Genomic DNA, 16,922 nt, shown 5'->3' with positions numbered 1-16,922 from the left:
AGGAGAATCACAAATTTGAGTCCAGCCTCAGCAACTTAGCAAGGCTCTAAGCAACTTAGTTAGACCCCATCTCAAAATAAAAAATAGAAGGGGCTAGGAATATAGCTCAGTGATTAAGTGCCCCCGGGTTCACTGCCCAGTACCAAAAACAAAAATAAAATATATAGAGAGATGGGGATACAGACTCCTCACAAACGCAAATTATCATTCCTGGCCCTGTCCCCATGGTAAGAGTATGGTGGGCTCTCAGTAAACAGCAACCGCATGGTTTTCTCCCAGGACTTAGCAAATTCTTGCAGCACATAGAAACTCAGTGCCTAGCACACAGCACTTTTAATAAAGGGCCAGATAGTAAAATATCTTAGGTAGAACAGAAGATATTATCATGGTCCACTTTGGAAAACATAATCTGAACATACTGTCATAATAAAATTTGGAATTTTTTTTTAATTTGGAATTCTAGCCTATACTATCTATGATACAGGAAACACCAGATTTATAAATTAACTTAAACCAATAAAAACATGTAGGAATAAATAAATAAGTTAACTTAAGTAGGCCCTGGCTGTTAGCATCTGAGAACTCTAGGCAGAAGCAACTGTAGATCTCTAGAAAGTCATGCTCTTAACTCAGATCTCACAAAATTCCCACAGAAGATCATGAACTCACAACCAAAATTACAAAACAAATGAGGACACACTGCTGTGTATAGGACTCTCTTTAAGCAACAGAGAGCAGAAATAGGTCCTTCCCTGACTACTCCTGGACAAGATTGAAAGAGTCACAGGGAGGAAGAGAGACAGCATTGCAGGAGGGTCACACACACCCTCTTGTGTGTGACCTGGATCTGATGCATACAGGGAGATGGGAGTGGGGGTGGGCAGGGATTTTCTTTCTGATCCAGTTTCTGACCCTCTCATTGGTCCTGCTGCCCATAGGGAATTTCCAGGCAGGAGAGGATGGTCGGATTCTGAAACGTTTCTGTCAATGTGAGCAGCAGAGCCTGGAACAGCTGATGGGAGACCCCCTGAGGCCTTTTGTGCCAGCTTACTATGGCATGGTGCAGAGGGATGGCCAGGCCTTCAACCAGATGGAAGATCTACTGGCAGACTTTGAGGGCCCCTCCATCATGGACTGCAAAATGGGCAGCAGGTGGGGTTGGGCCTGCCCTGGGGCAGGAGTAGAGAGTATGTGGTGGGAATTTTTGAAAACAGGGCCAAGTCAGATTTCAATACCAGGAGTGTGTGACGGTTCCAGTTGTTCCATCTTAGCATTGCCTTCTGTCTTACTAATTTAAACCTTTTTGATGGGTGTGTACTGATATTCATTTTGGTTTTAATTTCTATTTTTCTGACGACCAAAGAAATTGAACATCTTTTTATATGTTGATTGTCTATTGGAAATCTTCTTTTGAAAAGTGCCTGTCAAATAGCAGGTAAGGGTATAACTCAGTGGAAGAGTGCTTGCCTAGCATGCTCAAGGCCCTGGGTTTGATCCCCAGCACTGCAAAAACATAAAAAAAAAAAAAAAAAAAATTAAACAAACAAAAATAAAGTTGAGAAAGGGAAAACATTTTTTTTTAAATAAGGAAAAAAAAAAGAGAAGTATCTATCAGATCTTTTGCCTATTTCTCTCTCTTCCTTTCTCTTTTGGTACTGGGGATTGAACCCAGGACACTTTGCCACTAAGCCACATCCCCAGCCCTTTTTTAGTTTTATTTATTTATTTATTTATTTATTGGGGGTACTGGGGATTGAACTCATGGGCACTCGACCACTGAGCCACATCGCAGCCCTATTTTATATTTGATTCAGAGACAGGGTCTCACTGAGTTGCTTAGAGTTTCACTTTTGCTGAGGTGGCTTTGAACTCATGATCCTCCTGCCTCAGCCTCCTGAGCCGCTGGGATTACAGGTGTGCTCCACTAGGCACAGCCTTAGTTTTTATTTTTGAGACAAGGTCTCACCAAGTTGCTTAGGGCCTCACTAAGTTGCTGGGGCTGGTCTTGAACTTACGATCCTCCTGCCTCAGTCTCCCAGGTTGCTGGGATTACAGATATACCACGATTCCCACTCATCTTTTTTTCTTTTTGATTTATAATTCCTTATATATTCTGGATAGTCTCTTGTTGTATATATACACACAAAAATATATGTGTATATATTCTCCAACTCTCCTGTTTTACTCTCCTGAGCATTCCTAATACAAAACTCTGAAATCTGAAATGCTCTGTAAATCTGCAACTTTATGGACATATATCTATGCAAATATTAAAAAAAAAACTTTGAAATCTGAAACACTTCTGGTCCTAACCATTTGAATATCAAGGGGTATCAAACTTTTGATAAATAGAAGTACATTTTTTTTTTTTTTTGGTAGGACTGGGGATTGAACCAGGTGTGTTCCACCACTGAGCTACATCCCCAACCCTTTTTACTTTTTTAAAAATTCTTTTTAGTTGTCAATGGACCTTTATTTTATTTATTTACATGCAGTGCTGAGAATCAAACCCAGTGCCTCACACATGCTAGGCAAGAGCTCTACCACTGAGCCACAACCCCAGCCTCTCCACCACCACTTTTTAAAAAAAGTATTTTTTGTAATTGTAGATGGACCGAATACCTTTATTTTATTTGTTTATTCTTTATGTTGTGCTGAGGATCGAATCCAATGCCTCATGCATGTTAGGCAAGCACTCTGCCGCTAAGCCACAGCCACAGTCCCCCAGCCCCTTTTTTACTCTTTATTCTGAGATGAGATCTCACTGAATTTCTGAGGCTGGCCTTGAATTTGTGATCCTCCCACCTCAGCATTCTAACTTATTGGGATTACAGGTGACTTGAGATCTTCATGAAGATATTCTCCTGTCTTCTTCTGCAAGCTTTATTGTTTTTAACTTTCACATTTAGAGCTGCAATCCATCTAGAGTTAATGTCTGTGTGGTGTGAGGCAGAAGCTGGGGTTCATCAATTTTAGAATGTGGACATTCTGTTGACCCAGCACCATTAATTACAGGGACTTCCCTTTTCCCACTAAATTACCGTGGCTTCTTTCATAAACTGGGTGAATATGTGCGTGTGTTGTTTGTGGACCTGTTCTGTCCTGTCCATTTTTTCGTTCGGTCTTGGGCCACGCTGTCTTAATATCAGGAGTGTGAGCTCCCACTCTGTGCTTCATGATTTCCTTTGCCACATCCTCTCTGTGCTCAGGACCTACCTGGAAGAGGAGTTGGTGAAGGCGCGAGAACGGCCCCGGCCCCGAAAGGACATGTATGAGAAGATGGTGGCTGTGGACCCTGGGGCCCCCACCCCTGAGGAGCATGCCCAGGGCGCGGTCACCAAGCCCCGCTACATGCAGTGGAGGGAAACCATGAGCTCAACTTCCACCCTGGGCTTCCGAATCGAAGGCATCAAGGTGAGGGCCAGGAGATGGCTGGCCTGTCACTAGCGGGCCTAGAACAAGATCTGAGGCTGGATTCTTAGGGAACCTGGGTGTCAGGGGACTCAGGAAAGAAGCAGATCTGGAGAGAGAACAGGGAACTTCAGAGGATGGAAAGATCAGCCCTGGACGAGGCCCCACTTCTCCCTGGTCCCTGCATCCACCAGAGCCCGTTTTGTGTATCTGCCTCCTTGAGCGTCTTAGACGCCGTTTTCTCTCCCTTCCCATGGCCATGTTCAAGTCTAGACCCGTTTTCTTCTGCCCTAGCCTTGCTGGGCTCCTTGCCCTGGTCTGGCCAGCCGTGATCTGTTGTCCAACACAATCGTAAGAGGGATCCTTTCTCCTCTGCTATGAAGGTTTTTCCTTTTTCCTCATGCATTCTTATTTTTGCTTTTTTAAATTAATCATTTGAATAGCTGTTCACATAGTTCAGAAGAGCCTACAGGGAGAACCCTCTCTTACAGCTCTTTGCTGTGCTCCTCCTGTCGGTCCGCTCTCCTGCCTGCTTATGCAGAACCACTTTGTCAGTTTCTGTAGTTCTTCCTGAAAATTCAAATAAATTGTATATCCTAAATTTTCCTCTGTCCACACACTGATTAGCACTCTGCTTTTTCCCCTTAACAGTAATAATACCCTGGGAAGTCAGGGCTGGGCTGGGGCTCAGTGGTAGAGCACCTGCCTCACATGTATGAGGCACTGGGTTCGATCCTCAGCACCACATTAAATAAATAGATAGATAGATAGATAGATAGATACGATATTAAGAAAAAAAAATCCTGGGGAGTTTTCTGTATCATCCCATAGAGAGTCTCCCCTTCCCTGCTCCTTCCCTTTTTACAGCTGGGTAATTCTCTCTTTGTGCATGTGCCATGGTTTCCATAAGTGGACACCAGATTGTTTCCATGTTTGTCGTTTACGATGCCTTGATGAATCACTTTGTACATAAGACATTTTGCAGATACGTAGATTTAGCTACAGACTAGGTTTCTGGAAGTAGGACTGTTGGGTCAAAGATTAGACACATTGATAATTTTGCTAGAGATGACAAAACTCCTTTTACTGTTGCTGTGCATCCTCTGGCCTGAGCTGCCTTTCTAAGTTACAAATATGACCTCACCATCCTTCTGTTCAAAACCATTCCATGGCTTCTGAGTACCTCAGAAGTGCCATGGCCAGAGTGTTCTCTGGGTCTACACTGAATCTCTTAACTCTCTCCTCCTCTTTATCTGTCTTCAGGCCACAGGGAAGTGCTTTCATTTCCTTGAAATGGTCCTGCTTTTTCCTGCCATGGGGACTCTGTACATGCTGTTCCTTCTGCCAGAAATGCTGTTCCCTCTGTTGTTTTGTCTTTCCTTTTTGTTTTGGAACTGGGATTAAACCCAGGGCTTCGCATGTATGAGAAAAGTGCTTTGCCACTGAGCTACATCCCAGCCCTGTTCTCTCTCTTGGTTCCCTGGTTGACTCTCCATCATTTTTCTGTATTCTTTTAATTTTTACTTCCTCAGAGAAGCCCTCACTAATTTCCATCCCACTACATCAGGGTCCCCTTTTTACCTTCTCTTAGCTACCTATACTCCTTCCTTATTCTTTTTTCTTTTTTGCAGTTCTGTAGGTTGAACTGAGGTGTGCTCTACCACTAAACCACATCCCCAGCTCTTTTTATTTATTTATTTTTTTATTTTGAGACAGGGTCTTGCTAAGTTGCCTAGTCTGGCCTCAAACTTACAATCCTGCCTCATCCTCCCAAGTCACTGGGATTACAGGAGTGTGCTGCTGTGCCTGGCTACACTTTCTTTTTTTGGTACCAGGAATTGAACCCAGGGGTGCTTTACCATTAAGCTACATCCCCAGCCATTTTTTAAAAAAAATTCTTTGAGATAGGGCCTCACTAAGTTGTTGAGGCTGGCCTTGAACTTTTGATCCTCCTGTCTTAGCCTCCTGAGGAGCTGGGTTCAGGTGTGAGCCACTGCACCCAGCTCACCTTGAATATTCTTTCTTTGTTTTGATACCATTGACTGTCTCCCTCATCTTTGTCTGCCCTCTCACCTTCATGTAGCAGTGCCCACGTAGCACCTGGCTGTGTGGTAGAATGTGCCCCAGTGTGTCTTCTCTGTGACCCTCTCAAATATGAAAAGTAACAATTGCCTCATTTATTGCACGCTATGTGCTCACATCCAGTCCCCTCTAATTCTTACATCAGCTTTAGGAAGTAGATTGCAACACAATTCCCATTTTCTAGATGAGGAGTCCAGTGCTGACGCAGGTGAACTAACTTGCTTAAGACCACCCAGCTAGGCAGTGGCAGGTTCATGACCCTGGATCCCTTCCTCTTAAAAGCTCTTTGTCAGACTGGCTCAACCAGGAGGTTCAAGGTTAGACTTGGAAAGACAGATTGCTTGGGACAGTGACCTGGGGCTGGGCTGTACTGGCTGGTTTTTCCGTAACATCAGGCAAGCCAGGGAGGTGCCTGAGGTCGCTTTGTGTCTGGGGTGGGCAGGAAAACAGCTTGACGGTGCCCCTTTACCCCTTGCCCTGCAGAAAGCTGATGGCACCTGCAACACCAACTTCAAGAAGACACAGGCAGTAGAGCAGGTGACAAAGGTGCTGGAGGACTTTGTGGACAGGGACCATGGAATCCTGGTGAGTGGGATGCCCATGTGCCAAAGTATATTGGCTTTGGCTGGGTTTGATGATCCTGCCCAGCTTCGATCACAGACTGCGGTGAGCCAGTAGCTTGGCTGAGGCCAGCTTGCCCAGTGGCCTGGCCTCTGTTTTAGCTGTGGACTTGGCATCTGTGGCTGCCTCTCTCCTTGGAAGCAGGGAGCTAAGACAATGAGAAAAGTACAAGGCCTCTTGATGCCTGGTGTCAGAATGGCCATGTTGCATTGGCCAAAGCTGGTCATATCATAGAATCAAGCCTCGCTCCAAGGGAAGGGGAAAACATGACTCTACCTCTTGGAATTCATGGGTATTCACGTCATCTGCCTCGCTCTTGTCTGTGCCACCTTAAGGCATTCCATCCCTGTGTCCCCTGCCCCCACCCCATTTCCCCAGGGCACTCTGTATTGCCTGCTGGCTAGAGTGTGTCCATTCCTTTGAGGGTACAGGTCGAGGTCAGATTTCAAGATGGCTCACAAAGGGCTCACAGAGTTCTGTGCTAACCAAGGCACTCTTCCTTTCACACTCAGAAAAAGTATGTGACACGCCTAGAAGAACTTCGCGAAGCTCTGGAGAACTCTCCCTTCTTCAAGACCCATGAGGTGCGAGCCCTGGGTGACGTAGGCTTGGGGGTACTGGGGTCCGGGCATGAAGGACAAAGTTATAAAAGGGACGTCCCCACATTGGGACCCAGGAAAGGGGATTTCAGGAGGTGGGACAGTGAGGAGCATGGACTTCTCAGGTGGCCTGGAGATGAAGGCTGTCTCTGCTGTGTGACCCTGGCCACTGACTGCCACTCTTAGGCTTCAGTTTCCTCCTCTTCAAGATGGGCAGGAACACTAGTACTTTCCTCCCAGGGCTGTGAAGGTGTGAGAGTACCATAGGTTTGGGACATAAAAAGGCATGTAATTCCTTGTTCTTACCATCAGTTGATGTCAGTTTTTTTTTTTTTTTTTTTCAATATATATATATTTTAGGTTGGGATTGTGACTCAGTGGCAGAGAGCATGGCTTGCATGTGTGAGGCACTGGGTTCAATCCTCAGCACCACATAAAAATAAATAAAATAAAGTTAATGTGTCCATTTACAATAAAAAAATATATATATATTTTTAGTTGTGGATGGACACAGTACTTTTATTTTTATATATTTATTTATATGCAGTGCTGAGTATCAAACCCAGTGCCTTACACATGCTAGGCAAGTGCTCTACCACGGAGCCCCAGCCCCAGCCGGTGTCACAGTTTTCCATAGTTGTTATTTATGCCTCCTTGTGTGGGTAGCTCTTGCCCTCCTCCTGGCTCCCAGCCCCTCTCTCTCGAGATACAGGGATCCTCTGAGGCTATGCTGGGAAGTCTGTTAAGTGGTGCTGTCACCCATGCGCATCCTTTCCTCTCTCCAGCTCTTGAGTCTGCCCCTCCCACCTTGCTCACCTCTCCTAGCATCCCTGACTCTGCTGAGGGAACACTGATCTGGGAGTCAGGCTGACTCCAGTTCAGATCCCAGCTCCCGAGGCGTCTCTGCCTGGGCAGCCATTCTTGGAGGCCTCAGTGACCCTACCTATGGGATTAGTTACAGTAGCACTGCCACGTAGATGTTGCACACGTTAAATGGGCTAATACACTGGAGCCCCACCCATAGTAAACCATCAGTATGTGCCAGCTGTCATTGTCATGTTTGTTTATCAAATGTCACCCTTGTTCTTGTCACTGCCTTTAGGCTTTACACAGAAGTCACAAAGAGGAGCTGTGGGCACCCCATCTCTTCTGTCCTTGTGTTTGGTTTCCCTTGCCTGGTGATTTAACATTTTAAAAACAGAGTTGCCACACTTTAAGATGTAGGACTTCATGCCAAAATTGGAATTTCCAGTTTTTCTTCATTTTCCTCAGATTGCAGTGTACCCTGTACGTTCATATAGATATATATATGTGAAATATGTATACACAGGTGTGAATGTACAGCAGTCTCTGAGACAAATGCAATTACTCTCATTTTGTATGAGGAAGCAGCCACAGAGGGTTAAAATACCTGCCCAAGGGGCTGGAATCGTGGCTCAGTGGCAGAGCGCTTGCCTTGCATGTGTGGGGCACTGGGTTCGCTCCTCAGCACCAGATAAAAATAAATAAAATATTGTGTCCATATATAACTTAAAAAGAAACAAAAGAAAAAAAAAAGAACTGCCTAAGGGTGCACAGCCAGTAAGGAGTGGAGCCGGGCTTTGAATTCTGACAGCCTGGCTCCGGGTTTCATACTGTCATCACCCTGCTCTGCTGCTAGCAGGGAACAGACCCCGGGCAGTACCTGCTCCTTCCAGCTAAGTGTCTTCTCTCCCCTGCAGGTAGTGGGCAGCTCCCTCCTCTTTGTGCACGACCACACTGGCCTGGCCAAGGTCTGGATGATAGACTTTGGCAAGACAGTGGCTCTCCCTGACCACCAGACGCTCAGCCACAGGCTGCCCTGGACTGAAGGCAACCGGGAGGACGGCTATCTCTGGGGCCTGGACAACTTGATCCATCTCCTTCAGGGGCTCACCCAGAGTTGACCCACCCAAGGTTTACTGGATGGTGCCAGTGTGGCTGGAGAAGCCCCAAGATGCTGAGTGGGCCTGAGGTTGGCGATGGGAGAGGTTATATTGTAGCACAAGACCAGTGTAGAAGGTCTGAAGGGCCTTGGGAGACCAGGCAGCACCTGGCTTCCCTGCAATGTGAGGAATGTGACCAGTTAGGGTCATGGTGAGTCAACAGAACCAGAACCAGGTCCCCTGACTAGCCAGGGTGTCTTCCCAGGGGATGCCAGAGGTCACAGCTGTGCCACACTGCCTGAGATCACATCAGTCATCAAAGGGTACAGGCATGACAGTGCACATGGCCACGTGAGTGACCTGTAACTGCCTCCTTGTCAACCTCCTCATGCTCCCAGCTGGCTCCGAGCCCTGGACCTGGTCAGGTTCGTCTTTGGTGCCCTTGAGAGCCAGGAAATCACTTAAGAAGTACAGGATTTGCCTGTCCATTTGAGGGAGTGATGGCCCAATATCTATCTGGAAGTCATCCAAGTGCTAAGAGGCCAAAGGTGTGACACCATGGGACATCTGCTGATGCTGCCCTAGGACTGATACTGCTGGGTGGGGCAGCTTACCTATCCTGCCTTGCCATGGACACTGTGGGATCCTCCCTATTCCTCAAATCAATTCTGCCAACCTGCTGCAGACCCAAACCATAGCCACATCCAGCCTGTGTGCCAGCACTGTGACCAGCACAACCTTGTTCCTTGGTGCACCAGATCCAGCTTCAGGACTTCCTTCTCCTCCTGCCCCTATCTCTGGGCTTTTCTGTTTCCTTCCCTCTAGTGGACTGCAGCAACAGGAAGTGAGTTTCCTCCTTGGGAATAAGTGCTGCCTTGCTCCACAGGGAACTTTACCCAATCCAGCCCCCAACCCAGTGAAGCACCAGGTTGGCCCAGAAGCACAAGTGGTGCAGCTTCTGGCATGACCTTGGGTTTGTAATTTGGTCAAAACCAAAGACTCCAGAGCCCTGGGGTACTGCAGACAGCTCATGTCCCAGTGCCCCAGCACCTGTGACTTTGGTTTCCTGGCCCATGAGGATGGGCATGGGGAGGACAGGTACCTACCTCTTCCTAAGCTGGAGCCCTAATGTCTTCCATGGCTGAGGTTGGTCCTCCTTTTCTACTGACCATCTTTATACTTATTTATATATGTGGTAGTTGTTAGGAGGCAAAATGGCTTCGCCCTGCCTCCCACCCATGACAACACCCCAATAAACATGACAAAGTAAACGCTGTGGTATTCTTCTTTGTATCTGGGAGTGTAGGCTCAAATCCACACACTCTGAGCATAGTGCTAGGTGGGGTAATGAACACTTTGGGACAGAGGCAGGCTCTGGGTCGGCTGGTTCATCCACTCAGTGCTGTTCTTATGCCTGGCTCTATGCTGGACAATACAGGGGACACAGTGGTGATGAAGACAGCTCCCAGCTCTGCTTTCAGGGGCTCCCAGGACAGGCCACTAGAGGGACAGTGCCAACCAAAATATCAGGCTGGGATGGGAATGCACCTCTTCTTTATCCCATTCACTGGTTGGAAACACTGCACTGTAGTTTCCCTAAGTGACTTTGCTGGGTGCTGCAGGGACACTGCAGTTCTTCCCTTTCAGAGTGGAGATAACAGGTTTTCATTAACCTAAGAATCATAACACTAGGTGGTGCACACCTGTAATCCCAGTGACTCAGGAGGCGGAGGCAGAATTGCCAGTCTAGCAACTCAGCAAGACCTTCTCTCAAAACAAAAAATAAAAAGGGTTGGAGATTGGGCTGTGATTGTGGCTCAGAGGTAGAGTGCTCACCTAGCACGTTCAAGGTCCTGGGTTCGATCCTCAGCACCACATAAAAAATATTAATAAAATAAAGGTATTGTGTCCAAATACAACTTAAAAAAAAAGGGCTGAAAATGAGTGGTGCAGTGCCCCCCCGCCCCCCCAAAATCCCAGCTCTCACTCACTCATGTATGTTTGTACCAATAGATGGAAAGACCATTTTGTGGTCAGCACCACCATGAGGTTCAGAGAGCTATGAGGCAGCTTAACTGGTGGCTAGACACTACCTATTTTGAATCTTGATTCTGCCACTTGCCAGCCATGTGAGTTTTGGGGTTAGTGACTCCACTTCTTCAGGCCTCAGGGTATATGTCAAAATGGGGAGGAAGATTTGCTATGATTTGAATATATCCCTCCTAAGTTCATGTGTGAGAAACCTCATCCCCAAATTTCTGTTAATGGCATCTGCAGGCGGGTCCTTTAAGAGATAATTGGAATTAGATGAGATCTTGAGGCCCTCCTGAGAGCAGCAGCAGCTTTATAAGAGGAAGAGAAACCTGAGCTGAGCTTGCTCTGTCTTGCTGTACTATGCCCTCTACCTTGTTAAAGAAAGGGCAAGGAGCCTGTTGTGGTGGTGCACGCCTGTAATCCCAGAGACCTGGAAGGTTGAGGCAGAAGGATCATAAATTCAAAGCCAGCCCCAGCTACTTAGCAAGACCCTAAGCAACTTAGTGAGACGTTGTCTCAAAATAAAGAACAAAAAAGGCTGGGATGTGGCTTGGTGGTTAAATGCCCCTGGGTTTGATCCTTGGTACCAAAAAAAAGGAGCAAGAAGGCTCTTACCAGGTGCCAGCCACACTCTTGGACTTCCCAGCACTCTAGAGTGCCAAATAAACCCTATTCTTTGCAAAGGTTTCAAGTATTTTGTGTAAAATGCGCTAAGACAGGGAATCTAAATACTTCCCTTACAGGGCTGGAGAACTTGTGAATTAACATGGGTAAGGGGGTTGGCAGACCTACGTGCTCTCAGATGGGACTTGAAATACCCAGAAGACAGGGTAGGCACCTAGCCTAGGTCCTGGGACTGTCCCCTGAGGAAGTGGTACCTAACACTCTAGGGACTTGAAAGACCAGTAAGGCCAGTAAGGCCAGTAGGCAGAGCATGAGGAACAGCCTAGGACAAGCAGAGGGGAGCTGAGTGGGAAGCATTTAGTTTCTGTTCTGTGAGCAGAAACGGGGCAGAAGGGTCCAGGAAGGAGGCTCCTGCAGATGTCCAGCAAGGTCATGGTGGCTTAGAAAATGTAGTCCTTGGAGAGAAGGAGGTGGATGGCACACTCAGGTGGGCTGTGCAGGACACAGGATCTGGAGATAGGAATCAATGGGTATTTGATCTGGAAGAGACAGGCTTGGGCTTGAACTTGGGACAATGTCCAGGCTTGAATGGGAAGGGTGGGGGGACCCTGATGAAGGATCTCTAGGTGGAAAGCTCTAAGAGATTCAGCCCAGACCTTTAGGTATCACACAGAAAGAGAAGTTGGGGCACTCTTCAAATGGTGACAGATCCAAGGGGGCAATCAGGCACCCACACCCCAGCTAATTGCTGGATTCTCGTGGTCTGAGCAGCAGGGCCTGGCCACAGAGGCCAGCCCGCACCCCACCAGTGGGCACCACATACACCAGTCCGTCAGTAGCCCTTGAGGGTGAGAAGTCTGTCAGCTGTAGGTTGCTATCCCGGACTTGGTCATAGTCCCACAGCTGGTAGTGCCAACTCTTGCCCTGCTTGGAGAGAAGGAAGACAGCTCCCGGGAAGCCTTCTTCTGGCATGGATGGTGGCCGGCAGGGTACGCCAGGCTCAGGATGGAAAAGGCCAGGCAGCTCAGGGTCCTCAGTGTAGCCGGGGCTTGGCACACTCTGCACACCCAGCAGTACCCCTGGGGGATATGAAGAGATGAGTGGCAATGCCCTGATATCTTCTCCCTCCAACCCTCCAAGGAATGTGCTGCCTCAATCCCCACGTAACAGGGAACGGAGAACAGTGGGCACACCGGTGAGCTGGATTGAGACCCCGGGCACTTGGCTTCAAAGCTGCAGACATTTTAAGTCCCATTTCCCGCAAGCTCAGGGCAGGTGGCATGGTAGCACTTGACAGAGGAAATACCATCATCTCCAGCTGTCTGGGAAAGATAGGTTCAGAGAGAGAAGGTCTCAAGGCCACAGAGTCATGAAGAGGCCCAGAATATCCTTGATCTTGGCGTCCTGACATGCACAAATCTGGTCTTTCACGCAAATGGAATGGTGATGACAATAATGGTGACATTTACTGAGACTGCCAAGTGCTACTCTTGAGTTTTAGGTGGCCTTCCTATAAAGATGCCTTATGAGGTAGGTTCTACTGTCACCAATTTATAGATGGAAAACAGAGCCCCAGAGAGGTGAAGAAACTTGCCCAGAGTCACAAAGCCTAGAAGTGGCTGGGCTGGGCCCAGAGCCCAGGATGTCTGACCCTTGAGTCTGCACTCTGAGTTCCTGTTTGTGGAAATCCCAACGGCCAGCTGTCTGAGGCACCTGCTATCTGCCAGGTCTTGTACTCAGAATCCAGTGGGGATGGGTGGCCCAGCTCTGGTCCATGATGTGAGTGCATGGCCTGGCTGTGTAGGTGTCAGCACAGGAGGGAGAATGTGATAGGGTTAATGGGCCTGGGAAGATGCAGGGGGAGGGGCACAGGGGCAAAGGAGGGGACACTCACCTGCACACACTGCCCAGTGGGCCTTGTAGCCCTTCTTCTGACATGGTTCGTGGTTGAAGTCCTCATCATAGCTGGAGCCGGTGTTAAGGCCAAAACCATGGGACGGTCCTGAGACCCACCCTTGCCATACTTGCCCTGCTCACTCCTAGACCCTGGGATACGGGATAAGCAGGGGATATCCAGTGATAAGGTGCCACAGGACAAGGTCTCTGTTGGAACCACCCAGGCCGCCACAGAGCAGCTCGGTTTGACAGCTCAATGTCTCCTGGGCCAGCCTGCCCATATCCGCCACTGTAGGTGAGAGCACACACAGAGATGGCTTAGCACGTGCCCGGCCCCCTGTTAACAAGACCCATGTTTCTATCCCTCACCATGCCCATCTGCTCTGAGGCACAAATTCAGAAAGAGAGTCAGCCCCATGTTCATGGTCACCGTGAGGAGGTGGCAGAAGGCAAAAAGACAGGCCCGGGAAATGGAATGAGACCCTCCTCACACGTGCCTACTGCAACCCACCAACCTCCTGGTTCCTTCCTAGGGAAAGCCAATGAAGCCCAGGGCTTGGGACCCTTCCCTACCCAACTCACCAGAAAACATCTCTCCCTGGGCAGTGTAGCCTCTCTCCTTGGCTACCTGCACCAGCCTCTCCAGGGGGATGCCGCTGGGGGGTGATAGGAGAGTGCCTGCCATCCACAAAGCCACCAACCCACATCTGGAAGAGACAGGTCTTGACCCTCAACCCTTACTTCATGCCATTACTGGGCTCCCTTTACCCCTGGAGCAGAAGTGGGGAACAGGTTTGCTGCCCTGGGGGAGCTCTCCTTCCCCTTCCCAGGCCAGGCGAGGATACCTGATTCCCTGTTATGACAGAGGATAGCCCAGGCCTAAGCCCAGGGCTAGAGGGTGGGGACAGAGGTCAAGGAGGCTTATTAGGAACAGGGGCCAAAGTAGAATTAGACCAATGGACCAGGTTCATTTGTTTCCTCAATTGGAGCTCACTCGCTTGCTTGTGTGTTCCACTGTTCACTAAGCACGCCCCAGGCCCCACAGGGCAACGTTCTCCTCTCCCTCTCCTCTCCAAGCTGAGAGTCTTCCATACTCCCAGGTGAGTCCTCAGGAAACCCAGGGAGGGCAGAACCAGGGCAGGTCCCACAATGGGGCACTTACTGAGGGCCTTCTTGGATGAGGGAGGGCAGGTCACGACAGAAGAGGATCCACTGCAAGTCACTCCGGAACCTGAAGTAGAGCCAAATGAAGGTCACAAGGGAATAGCTCTGAGGGTTCCCCTTGAGGTCCAGCTGGCAGCAGGTGGACAGGGAAGGGAACACAAGGAACAAGGCCTGAGGGCTGATCCTGGCTCAGTCACTGACTTCCTTCTCTCCTGATGAGGCACTTAATTTCACTGAGCCTCAGTTTCCTCATCTGTTTGGGGGGAATTGTTCTTTTGCTGCTCCCTGCCTTCTCCCTAGAGTTGAAGGGCAAAGAGCAGATGTGAGGCAACTAGGAGTCAGAAAGATTTGAAGGAATATCTCAAAAGAGGTGTCTTATACCAAAATTCTGTGATATTTTCTTTTTCTTAAAGTCTGCAAACAAGGTGAAAATCAAGATGAAAATCTCTAAATTCATCCTTGAATAAAACCAGGTAACAACAAGCTTAAGGCCTAAGAGATCACCTTGATAACCAATCTGCAGGCCTGACCAGCCCCACCCTGGTTCCCAGTATGGGATGTCTCCTGGCAAAGGGGAATGACACCACAGCAGGGTGGTTAGAAGCACCGCACCCCCTGCCAAAGTTCAAAGGGGCCTTTCTCCCTGCACTGTGGCTAAGTGACTTCACCACTATAAACCTCAGTTTTCTCATCTTGGAAATGAGATGTTCTTATCTTATGGGGTTGCTGAGAGTCACAGTAACTTAATACTTAAAAACACAATAATATCTGATACATACTAATCACGCACATGCACTGACAAGCAATTTTTGCATTCAATTTGCCTCACAGTGGCTTGGTTAGAAAGGGCTGGAGAGTTCAGGAGTTCCTTTGTGCATCTGGGCAAATTCTTTTTTCTCTTTTCTAAGTCAAGTCCTAGGAAATGTCTAGCCCCCTTCCCTCCCCTACTGTCAGAGTCCCTGGATGCTCCCTGGGACCCTGAACTCTTCTCATGAGGCAAAGCCTCTCCTCGACTCCCTAGTGTCCTGGAAAGTCCAACTCCCTTCACAAGGCCCACCATACCCATGTGAGCCGGTTCGCCCACCTTTCCAGGCCCATCTCTGCCCTGTGTCTGTCTGGTTAAGGAGCATTTTCAGTACCTGACTGAAAAAGAACATGTCCTCATTTAATTCTGGGCCTCTGCCCAAGCAGTACACTCTCATCACATCCTTCCTACCTGACTTGCTCAGCTATGCTGGGGTTCCCCCCTCCAGAAGCCCCCCAGTGACTCTCAGCCTGGGTCAGGCAGTGTCTTTAGGCTCTGTCATCACAGCCCTGACCATTCCAGGCTGTGGAAAGTTCTGCCTCTGAAGTAGGCACCTTTGAAAGCAGCTTTCTTCACTGTAGGGGGGGTGCACCACTGCTGAAGGGCCTAGGCAGGGAACTACAACCATGAGAAATGGGAAAACTGGAGAGGAGATGGGTGAAGGGACCCGGGGACAGGTGGTTTGGTCAGACCCTGGGTGGGTAGGGAGGGGCTGGAAGACCCTACCGGTCCTTGTGCAGCCTCAGGAGCCTCTTTACATCTTCTCTGCCGGTGGGGACTGGGCCTGCCTTCTCCAAGGCCTCCTTCAGGAGCTGGCTCTTCTCCAGGCCGAAGACGTGAGGGGGAGCACCCCTAGTGGCAGGAGGTGGAGGAGGTAGCGGGGGTGGTGGGGGAATATGGGACTGGAGACTACAAGGTTGGGGTAGAAAGGCCAAGTTCAAGGGACTGGGAGGTAGGGGAGGAGTTGGGACGATGGGGACTTGAGGTTCAGGAGATTTTCGAAAAGGGATTGAGGGTTCTAGGGAAGAGGAGCATGGAGAAGTCATTTTGGGGTCTATAAGATGGGCTGAGGGGTAGAGAATGGAAGAGAGGAGGATCCTCCAAAAGGATTCTAGATTTGAAAGGTTTTAGAACCGAGTTCCAGAATCTGGGAGCTGAGCAGCAGGTCGGAAAAGATCAGGGCTAAAACCTGGAACCATTGGAGAAAGAACCAGGGTTGAGATTAACTGAGGGTCAACAGAGTGGGGTTCATAAATCCAGAAACAGATTTATGGCATGGAACTGAGGTGGGTTGGGCTGTATTTCGAGGTTTATTAAGGGAAAACGTGCATGCATTATTTTATTCTCTGGGACTGGATAGGGAATTCCTGGGTCAATCTTGAGATATGGGGCGCCTGCACGGTGAGACCTAGAACCTGGGGCTAGAGAATGGAGGAATTAAGACTCTGTCCCCCCTCACATCCCAAGCCCGAGTTCAGAAGTTTGGAGCTGACCTTTGAGCCAGAGGTCAAGAGGTCAAATCAGACACTGGGTAGGGAAAATGGTCTAGTGCAGGGAAGGTCCTTGAATCAACAATTAGCAAAGTCCGTAAGTTGAGGAGAAGGCTGAGATCGGTGGCCCGAAGGAGTCGCGATGTCGCTGGGATAGGGAATGGCGTCTGGGAAGCAAAATTCGTCTCCTTGTGCGCGAAATGGCGTCCTCTGCGCGCACACAGCCTTTCCTGTGTCGTAGGGCAAAACGCGCGGCGGGTGCCCACCCCTTTGGTGATCACGTGACAGAAGA

The 16,922-nt window shown here is 48.9% G+C and overlaps 2 protein-coding genes across 5 annotated transcripts in view; one reads left to right on the top strand and one right to left on the bottom strand.

Annotated features, from left to right (window-relative positions):
- Positions 1-9,888, top strand: part of Itpkc (inositol-trisphosphate 3-kinase C) — a 16,166-nt gene extending 6,278 nt beyond the window's left edge. The window contains exons 3-7 of the mRNA XM_005336443.5: positions 939-1,152; positions 3,210-3,414; positions 5,977-6,078; positions 6,627-6,698; positions 8,435-9,888. Of these exons, the coding sequence (XP_005336500.1) occupies positions 939-1,152; positions 3,210-3,414; positions 5,977-6,078; positions 6,627-6,698; positions 8,435-8,638 (797 nt within the window). The 3' untranslated portion in view covers positions 8,639-9,888. The remainder of the gene's footprint in view (positions 1-938; positions 1,153-3,209; positions 3,415-5,976; positions 6,079-6,626; positions 6,699-8,434) is intronic.
- Positions 9,889-16,922, bottom strand: Actmap (actin maturation protease). Of its 4 annotated transcripts, none has more exons than XM_040279985.2 (7): positions 15,867-16,922; positions 14,334-14,402; positions 13,754-13,878; positions 13,331-13,460; positions 13,170-13,240; positions 12,099-12,354; positions 9,889-11,785 (listed from the first exon to the last, which is right to left on the bottom strand). In XM_040279985.2, exons 1-7 carry the CDS (start codon positions 16,184-16,186, stop codon positions 11,716-11,718), a joined length of 1,041 nt encoding a protein of 346 aa, XP_040135919.1. In that variant the 5' UTR covers positions 16,187-16,922; the 3' UTR covers positions 9,889-11,715. The 4 variants fall into 4 exon arrangements, with proteins under 4 accessions (XP_040135919.1, XP_077888170.1, XP_013218883.1 ...); XM_078032044.1 differs by having other exon boundaries at positions 9,889-12,354; positions 15,867-16,561; positions 16,634-16,922; XM_013363429.4 differs by having other exon boundaries at positions 9,889-12,354; positions 15,867-16,329; positions 16,634-16,922.

Source organism: Ictidomys tridecemlineatus, chromosome 15 (genome assembly GCF_052094955.1).
Source record: "Ictidomys tridecemlineatus isolate mIctTri1 chromosome 15, mIctTri1.hap1, whole genome shotgun sequence".
Taxonomy (NCBI): domain Eukaryota; kingdom Metazoa; phylum Chordata; class Mammalia; order Rodentia; family Sciuridae; genus Ictidomys; species Ictidomys tridecemlineatus.
This window is presented reverse-complemented; position numbering and strand designations above follow the sequence as displayed.

Coding starts and splice junctions, on each gene's coding strand:
- Actmap (XM_005336444.5), bottom strand. CDS start 16,186: ATGACTTCTCCATGCTCCTCTTCCCTAGAACCCTCAATCCCTTTTCGA. Junction 13,879..14,333: donor CTCATCCAAGAAGGCCCTCA/GTAAGTGCCCCA, acceptor TGTCTCTTCCAG/ATGTGGGTTGGTGGCTTTGT. Junction 13,241..13,330: donor GGATATCCCCTGCTTATCCC/GTATCCCAGGGT, acceptor CACCGGCTCCAG/CTATGATGAGGACTTCAACC.